Raw genomic sequence first — 8,850 nt, 5'->3', positions numbered from 1 at the left:
TTTTTTGAGACAGTCTTGCTCTGTCACTCAGGCTGGAGTGCAATGGTGTGATCTCAGCTCACTGCAACCTCCGCCTCCTGGGTTCAAACAATTTTCCTGCCTCAGCCTCCCAAGTAGCTGGGATTACAGGTGCCTGCCACCATGCCTGCCTAATTTTTGTGTTTTTAGTGGGGTTTCACCAGGTTGGCCAACCTGGACTCGAACTCCTGACCACATGACCCACGCGCCTTGGCCTCCCAAAGTGTTGGGATTACAGGCGTGAGCCACCATGCCCGGCCTGCCCGAGCTAATTTTTATAGGCACTGGTTTATATGCGTCTAATGAGAAAAGACCCGGGGAATTTAAAAAAACCCAAGTCAGTGCACTTGCCTTTCAGGTTGCCCGCCTGGTCCTCTTCCAACTGTGCTTTCCCTTCTTCATTCCCGTCCTAAAGCTTTTTAAACTTTTGCTAGTGCTCTAAAACTTGCCTCCCTCTCTCCTGCCTTATGCCCCTCACTCAAATCCATTCTCAGGAGGAGGCAAGAACTGAGGCTGCTGTAGACTCGTACAGATACGGATTCATCATCAGTAGCAAGTTTTGGTGTTTTAGCACCTTCAGCTGCCAACCTATTTTGGTGCCGCATGACTTGGATACATTCGTTAGTGGTATGAGACCTCGATGCCTCACCTTCTTCAGCTGGAGGTGTTCAACCTCCATACGAGGTTTTCGGCCTTTCTCTCTCCTGCTTACTAACGAACCCTCGGCACAATTCTTCCTGGCCAGAAGTGACTCTGCTTCCCCAAGCTGATCTCTCAGTTCACACTAAAGGATGGCTTGCAGGGGTGGGAAGCACCTTGGGGCTGCACCAAGTAGAACTTAGGCTCACGAGAGTGGGAAAACCCTAAAACCATGAAATGTCTCAAGTTTCCTCTGCTTTTTCAACTAAACACAGCTCTTTCAAAAACAACAACAAAAGAAAACACAGGTCAGAGATCCTATTCATTGATCTAATAGGCCTTTGGCTATTTACTTTCTCTCCCCTATCTTTCTGATATGCTTAAATTCTATTTCCTTGGTGAAGTCACACCTGGCTACCCCAGCTCTGACTGACCTATCTTATCTCTGTCGCCCATTACACAAAGGCAGCCCCGCACAACCTGCAGAGCTCAGCTTGCTCTGGTATGTACTGACGGGCTGCATAGCACAGGTTAGAAATTAGGCTCTGGTGCCAGACACTGCAGGTTCAAATCTCAACACATCCATTTAACTAGTTATGTGACTTATTTCTGTGCTGTTTCCTCATCTGTAAAATGAGAAAAACTCCTACTTTATGGGGTTATACTGTGAAGGGCAAATGAGTAAAAACAGGGAGAACACTCTGAACATGGATGGATCTCTCCTGGTGATAAAAATAAATGCTAATCACTATTATTCTAATTGTTAACAGTGATTTTAATCTAGGCTTTGTACAAATTTCTGGGGACAGAAAGTCCAACAGGCCGGGCATGGTGGCTTATGCCTGTAATCCTAGCACTTTGGGATGCCAAGGCGGGTGGATCACTTGAGGTTAGGAGTTTGAGACCAGCCTGGCCAACATGATAAAACCCCGTCTCTATTAAAAATACAAAAATTAGGCCATGTGCAGTGGCTCACACCTGTAATCCCATCGCTTTGGGAGGCTGAGGCAAGTGGATCATTTGGGGTCAGGAGTTTGAGACCAATCTGACCAATATAGGGAAACTCTGTCTACTAAAAATATAAACAAATTAGCTGGGTATGGCAGGCGCTGAGGCGGGAGAATCACTGGAAGCAGGAGGCGGAGGCTGCAGTGAGCTGAGATCTTACCACTGCACTCCAGCCAGGGCAACAGAGTGACACTGCATTTCAAAAAATAAGTAAATAAATAAAGTCCATCAAAATTAAATGTCCCCAGCCACAAGAACTCATAAAGACACCCCCTTGCCCCCGCCAAAGCACTGTTTACACTGTAATACAGAGTGCTCGCCACATTCGTAGGAGCTGTATCACGAGGCTGGTCCCACCCAGAGAGAGGTCCTTTCAGCCAGCTGCCCATACCTGTTCTCATAGATATCCTGGATCTCATATACCTTCTGGTCAATGACATCGCTGGAGACTCGACTGGCCTGTAGCTCATACACTTTCTGGTCAATCAAATCCGAGACAGTTTTGTGGAAATACTGGATGAAGTTTTTGATCACCTCAGGGATCACCTGATAGGTTTGCTGTTCATACTGACGTTCATAAGCAAGGTCCTGCTTTGGATCTCCTGGAGGTTGGATATAACAAATACAGAGTGCTTTCAAAGCCACATATATGATGGAACGAAATGGCAAGACCACCTCAGAAACTAAACTCAGGTCTGTGTAAAATTCTCTTTTGAATACTGAGATATAAACATTTCAGTCACTGCCAATCTTGCTGTCCCTATTTCTTCAACACTATTACCATGATTTAAAAGTTATTTTTTATTTATTTTTTTGAGACAGAGTCTTGCTCTGTCGCCAGGCTGGATCACGGCTCATTGCAACCTCCGCCTCCTAGGTTCAGCAATTCTCCTGCCTCAGCCTCCCTAGTAGCTGGGACTACGGGGGCACACCACCACGCCCAGCTAATTTTTGTATTTTAGTGGAGATGTGGTTTCACTATGTTGGCCAGGATAGTCTAGAACTCTTGATCTCGTGATCCGACCGCCTTGGCCTCCCAAAGTGCTGGGATTACAGGCATGAGCCACCACACCTGGCCCTAAAGTTATTTTTTATTTTTGAGACAGAGTCTCACTCTGTTGGCTAGGCTGGAATATAGTGGCACAATTTTGGTTCATTGCAACCTTTGTCTCCTGGGCTCAAGCAATTCTCCTGCCTCAGACTCCTGAGTTGCTGGGATTACAGGTGTGTGCCATCACGCCCGGCAAATTTTTGTATTTTTAGTAGAGACAAGGTTTCACCATGTAGGCCAGGCTGGTCTTGAACCCCTGACCTAAAGTAATCCGCCCACCTTGCCTCCCAGCCTCCCAAAGTGCTGGCATTATAGATGTGAGACACCACATCAAGCCAAAGTTATTTTTTACTTATTATCTGTTTTGCCCCCTTTTCCCAAGTCTAGCAAGTCAGGAATCTTGTCTGTCCTGTACTCAGATGTACTCTCAGGGCGTAGAACAGTGTGCATTGGAGGAAAAAGAGGCAAAGAAGGGTAAGTGATAACAGGTACTTAAGTATTTCTTGAATGAGTAACTGTCACCTTCTAAATATATGACTTGTGGCAAGTTACTACTAAACCTTTCTGCTATATCTTCCCTTTTTTAGGAGACAACATTAACGTACATACTTTGTAGGACAGTTTTAAGGATTAAACAAAATATTTAACACAAAGTACTCAGAACAATGGATGACACCGAATACTAAGTTAAGTCACTATAACATTTCAGGAAACCTCAGACATCTCCCAAAAAGATTTTGTTCAGGCTTGCTTTGTAAATTTTTCACATTAAGATTTTTTTCTTTCAGCCAGGCTTGGTGGCTCACACCTGTAATCCCAGCACTCTGGGAGGCTGCGGCGGGAGGATCACCTGAGGTCAGGAGTTCGAGACTAGCCTGGACAACATGCCTAAACCCTGTCTCTACTAAAAAAAAAAAGTGAAAAAATTAGCCGGGCTTGATGACGTGCGCCTGTAGTGCCGGCAACTTAGGAGGCTGAGATAAGAGAATTGCCTGAACCCGGAGGAGAAGATTGCAATGAACCGAAATTGCACCACTGTACTCCAGCCCAGTCCACAGAGCAAGATTCCATCTCAAAAAAAATAAAAAAGCTTTTCGTCTTTGGCCAGCAGTTTACACAAGAAAACCAAGGCCAATAATCCTCCTCCTCCGAGACTGAGGTGGACCTATGATAAAAAGCCTGGTTTATTAGGCTTTATACAACCAACCCTCCCCACTGGGAGCTAATAACTGACTCCACACCTGGACCATCAAAGAGCAGTTCTTAACAGATGCCTGTCAAAGCTGGTTCTAAGACATTCAAAAAGGAGCTGATCCCTACGAGTACGAAACCAGCCTAACCCGCGGTCTCACCTGTGTGCATATCATAGTCGCCCGGATAAGCATAGGGATCATAAGCCGCCTAGAAGTAAAGAGACACAGTCAGAAACAGTCGCTAACTCGTGAATTCCAAACGCTCATCCTACAGTCTAGATGCCAACCAGAAAGCTAAGGAGACAAAGGCGGGTAAGACAGTGTGCCTGCCTCTGAGAAACTCACACGCCTAAGAGGAAAGCGACAATAAACGGACAATGACAATTACAACATTACGGGTGCAATGAGGTGGAGCAAAGGCCAAGAGGCTGTGGGAATCAGCGAGATTTGACCAGACCGAGCCAACACCAAAAAAACTCAGGTGCAGAAACACAAAAACATCTAACAAGCTTCCGTCTCTCCCGGTCTTAGAAAGCGGAAGGATCAGCGAACACGCGAGGTGGGCGGGCAGAGCCAGGGTTGTCTAGGGGCAGGGAGCTGTGGGAGCAGCAGGAGGGTCGCGCGGGAGGTGGGCCGGAGCTGGCCGCGGCTCAGAAGCTGCCTCGCGCCGGGACCCACATCAAGAGGTCCTACAGATCTCCCCGTCGTGGACCCCATCGCGCGCTTACAGCCACCTCACCTCGGATTCGTAATCATCAGCGGCATAAGACATGGCTGCCGGGCTCACGAGCACTGCCGGAAAGAACGAAATGAGCAACCCACGCCTGCGTCTTGAGGCCGGAAGTTCAGCCCCTCTCGGGCCTGCCGGGAAACCGGAAGCCTTTCAGAGGCCGCTGGCAATCTGAGAGAGCGACATCGAGAATGAAGGGGAGCCGGGTGCGGTGGCTCACACCTGTAATCCCAGCACTCTGGAAGCGGAAGCGGGCGGATCACTTGTAGTCAGGAGTTCGAGACCAGCCTGACCAACGTGGCGAAATCCTGTCTCTACTAAAAATACAAAATTAGGTGGCGCATGCCTGTAATCCCAGCTACTCGGGAGGCTGCGGCAGGAGAATCGCTTGAACCCGGGAGGCGGAGGTTGCAGTAGGCCAAGATCGCGCCATTTCACTCCAGCCTGGCCAACAAAAGCGAAAACTCGTCTTAAAAAAAAGAGGATTACAAGTAGCCTGAATTTTCCTCTTCTTCAAATAGAGACTTCTCAAAGAAGGTGAATCTATAATACTGGTGTAGATACAGATATAAGGACCCGAAGTGGTTCTTCATAAAGGCGGGGCAAAGTCAGAGGGCCCAGAAAGAATGCCACACAAAAGATGGCTGACAGCTTCCCGGGGCCGGCTTCTCAGGTGAATGGAGATTCGGATACGGGGGCCTGATGGATTTAGTTGTTTAAGCGTTTGCCTGCAGCGAGTAAATTCTTCAAACATTACGACTTCACAAGACTAAATGTACTGGGGATAAAAGCCGAGATTTGGCCGGGCGCGGTGGCTCACGCCTGTAATCCCTGCACTTTGGGAGGCCGAGGCGGGCGGATCATATGAGGTCAGGAGTTCGAGACCAGTCTGGCCAATACGGCGAAACCCTGTCTCTACTAAGAATACAAAAATTAGCTAGGAGTGATGGCGTGCGTCTGTAATTTCAGCAACCCAGGAGGCTGAAGCAGGAGAATCGCTGGAACCCCAGGAGGCAGAGGTTGCAATGCGCTGAGATCGTGCCACTGCACTGCAGCTTGGGCGACAGAGCAAGACTCCATCCCCGCCCCCCCCGTCCCCCTGCCCCCCAAAATGTTGAGATTTGGTCCTATGTAATAGGGAATGGATAAGAGGAGCTCCCCTTCCCAAATTTGGACTTTAAGGTTGTAGCGGGCAAAGATGAGGCCAGCTGTGTCGTGAAGCCTGGGACACGGGCAGCTCTTGAGTACACCGGGTTCGAGTCCCCGGGAAATCCTTATGGTAGAAATGGGCGTTATAAAACAAGCCAATTAAAGCCAGTGTATGAGTCAATGGCTTTAGTTTAGCCATCTGTCCATACACAACATCTAATGGAAATCCGAGTTCCAGTCCCTACTCCGCCACTGATTTGCTGTGTGACCAGGTCAAACATGTCTCATGCTCTCTGGGTCCCTTTGTCACAAAGCCCTCCTCGCTTTTTCCACTGAGGCACTGCAACCTCTGCCTCCCGGGTTCAAGCGATACTCCTGTCTTAGCTTCGTGAGTAGCTGGGATTACAGGCACATGCCACCACACCCAGCTAATTTTTGTATTTTTAGTAGAGTTGGGGTTTCACCATGTTGGTCAGGCTGGTCTCGAACTCCTGACCTCGTGATCTGCCCGCCTCGGCCTCCCAAAGTGCTGGGATTACAGGTGTGAGCCACCACGCCTACCTACATTAGGGATTTTGCACTCACTGTTACCCGAGTGTAGAATTGAATGCAGTGGCGCCCCCATTCCAATTCCCTTCCTTATCGGACATCTGCATGGCACCTTCAGGTGTTTATTCAACATCCTATTTAGATGTCATCACTCAACATCCTATTTAGAATTGCAATGCTCTGCCGCAACTCCCTATGCTGCGTTCTTCCTTCGTGTTTTATCCTTGCGCTGTCACCAGAGGTGATACAAATTTAGAATTAATCTTTGCCCCGCCAAAAGCTTACATTTTAACTGGATTGAATGGGAGGGTTTATACATGGAAGGAACTTTTGCCTGAACACAAGACCTAGTCCCATGAGAGCTGGGCAACTGTCAACGAGTCTCTCATCTCTGCTTCCAACTCCTCATCTATAAAATAGGGATGGTCCTTCTTGCCTACTTTATAGAAGTATTTGTAGGATGCAGGATTATGAAAAGTTTGACAAAAAGGTGCACCCATGAAACGTTGCTTGAGGAACACTTATTTCCTGGTCTTCTCCCATCGGACTGCGAGCATCTCAGGGGCACCAAGTCTGATCCTGTGTCCAGGACCTGGCAGTCACCTGGCTCAGTGACTGGTTGTCGAACTAAACTCTTGCTCTAATGTAATCACTTTGAATTATAAGTCTTTGTAAATCAGTGATCTACGTTGGGTTACCTAGAGAACTTTGACTAAGGGAAATCCATTGCATTTTGAAGCTATTTCTCACTATAGTGATATCTCCAAATTTGAACACATTTTCCTTTTTCCAGGTACATTATGCATTTGTAGGAGGTTGATTTTTTTTTTTTTTTTTGCGTTAATTTTTTTACATCTGTATCTATCTGCATGGATAGCGTGCCTGCAAATCATCTTAATCTGATTGGCTAAATCATCTACTCCTTTCTTTTTCTTTTTCTTTTTTTTTTTGTTCTTTCATTAGACCGGTAAATGGAGAGAGAGAAAAAAAAAAAAAGAGGCCTGGCGCGGTGGCTCACGCCTGTAATCTCAGCATTTTGGGAGGCCGAGGGGGGCGGATCACGAGGTCAACAGATCCAGACCATCCTGGCCAACATGGTAAAACCCCCCTCTCTACTGAAAACGCAAAAATTAGCTGGGCGTGGTGGCTCGCGCCTGTAGTCCCAGCTACTCGGGAAGCTGAGACAGGAGAATTGCTTGAGTCCGGAAGGAGGAGATTGCAGTGAGGCGAGATCGCGCCACTGCACTCCAGGCGACAGAGCGAGACTCTGTCAAAAAAAAAGGGGGGGGGGGCTTGAAACGCTGCTATTTTATTGGCTCCGTTAGCGACGTACGGCGAGAGCCCTGGGCACTTCAAGTTTTTGATTGGTTGTAACGTCTGCCAGCCACGTTGCCGGAAGCCCTGTCGCTATATTTGCTTCTACTGTGCCCTCCCTTTCCGATTGGTTTTGGGAGGGGTTTAAGCTGGAAGGGTCGTCATTGGTCCAGCCGTTCAGGCTCGGCCTGAGCCCGCCCCGCTCGGATGCCGAGGTTGCAGGCCTGGCCCGTCAGGCCCGCCCGCCCGCCTGCTGGCTGACAGCGCGACTCAGGGCGGAGGGAAGTAGGTCCGTTGGTCGGTCGGGAGCCGGCGGCCAGGCCCGCACGGAGCCGTTGCCATGGCAGCCGCCGCTGGGGACGCGGACGACGAGCCACGCTCGGGCCACTCGAGCTCAGAGGGCGAGTGCGCGGTGGCGCCGGAGCCGCTGACGGGCGCTGAGGGCCTCTTCTCCTTCGCCGACTTCGGGTCTGCGCTGGGCGGCGGCGCGGGCCTCTCGGGCCGGGCGTCCGGCGGGGCCCAGTCGCCGCTGCGCTACCTGCACGTCCTGTGGCAGCAGGATGCGGAGCCGCGCGACGAGCTGCGCTGCAAGATCCCCGCCGGCCGGCTGAGGCGCGCCGCCAGGCCCCACCGCCGGCTGGGGCCCACCGGCAAGGAGGCCCACGGTGAGCGGTGCGAGCTGGGCGCGGGGCGGGGCAGCCCGGGCGCGGGGCGGGGCAGCCCGGGCGCGGGGCGGGGCAGCCCGGGCGCGGGGCGGGCCTCGGAGGACCGCGGGCCGCACTGTGGTCGCCCCCGACCCACAGCGACGGGCCCCCGAGGTATGCACTGAGGGCCACACTGACTCTTGAGTCTGACCCTTGAGTCTCCTTTCAGTAATGATGGTCAGGATGGTTTTTTTAAAAAGTCTTCCTGCTCTGAGCCAGTCACCGCAGACTTCTCTCACTGGGTAATTTGTGAATGGAAACTTTCCATGACTCCGACCGCTTATAGGTAGATAATAAAATGAGGCACCTGGGGAACACTTTTATTATCAGGGAAAGGGGAGGCGGAGTCGTACCAGGTTGTTTCAATGCACGGTCTTAGATTGGACTCCTTTACCACATTTAGACCTTAGGCAAATGATAGCCCCTTTCTTTTTTTCCTTTTTTTCTTTTTCTTTTTTTTTTTTTTTTTTTTTTTTTTTTTTTTTTTTTTTTTTT

At 49.8% G+C, this 8,850-nt stretch overlaps 2 protein-coding genes across 3 annotated transcripts in view; one reads left to right on the top strand and one right to left on the bottom strand.

The window, feature by feature from the left end:
- Nucleotides 1–4,755, bottom strand: part of EIF3L (eukaryotic translation initiation factor 3 subunit L) — a 31,253-nt gene extending 26,498 nt beyond the window's left edge. Inside the window, exons 1-3 of the mRNA XM_017508954.2 lie at nt 4,649–4,755; nt 4,069–4,117; nt 2,057–2,267 (exon numbers count right to left, since the gene is read on the bottom strand). Of these exons, the coding sequence (XP_017364443.1) occupies nt 2,057–2,267; nt 4,069–4,117; nt 4,649–4,681 (293 nt within the window). The 5' untranslated portion in view covers nt 4,682–4,755. The remainder of the gene's footprint in view (nt 1–2,056; nt 2,268–4,068; nt 4,118–4,648) is intronic.
- A 3,026-nt stretch (nt 4,756–7,781) lies between these two features.
- Nucleotides 7,782–8,850, top strand: part of ANKRD54 (ankyrin repeat domain 54) — a 33,498-nt gene continuing 32,429 nt past the window's right edge. For both annotated transcript variants that reach the window (XM_017508951.2, XM_037731504.1), the window contains exon 1: nt 7,782–8,316. In XM_017508951.2, the coding sequence (XP_017364440.1) occupies nt 7,992–8,316 (325 nt within the window). In that variant the 5' untranslated portion in view covers nt 7,782–7,991. The remainder of the gene's footprint in view (nt 8,317–8,850) is intronic.

The sequence above is a fragment of the Cebus imitator genome, unplaced genomic scaffold (genome assembly GCF_001604975.1).
Source record: "Cebus imitator isolate Cc_AM_T3 unplaced genomic scaffold, Cebus_imitator-1.0 Scaffold404, whole genome shotgun sequence".
Classification (NCBI taxonomy): domain Eukaryota; kingdom Metazoa; phylum Chordata; class Mammalia; order Primates; family Cebidae; genus Cebus; species Cebus imitator.
The sequence above is the reverse complement of the archived record's forward strand: the minus strand, read 5'-3'. Positions and strand labels throughout refer to the sequence as shown.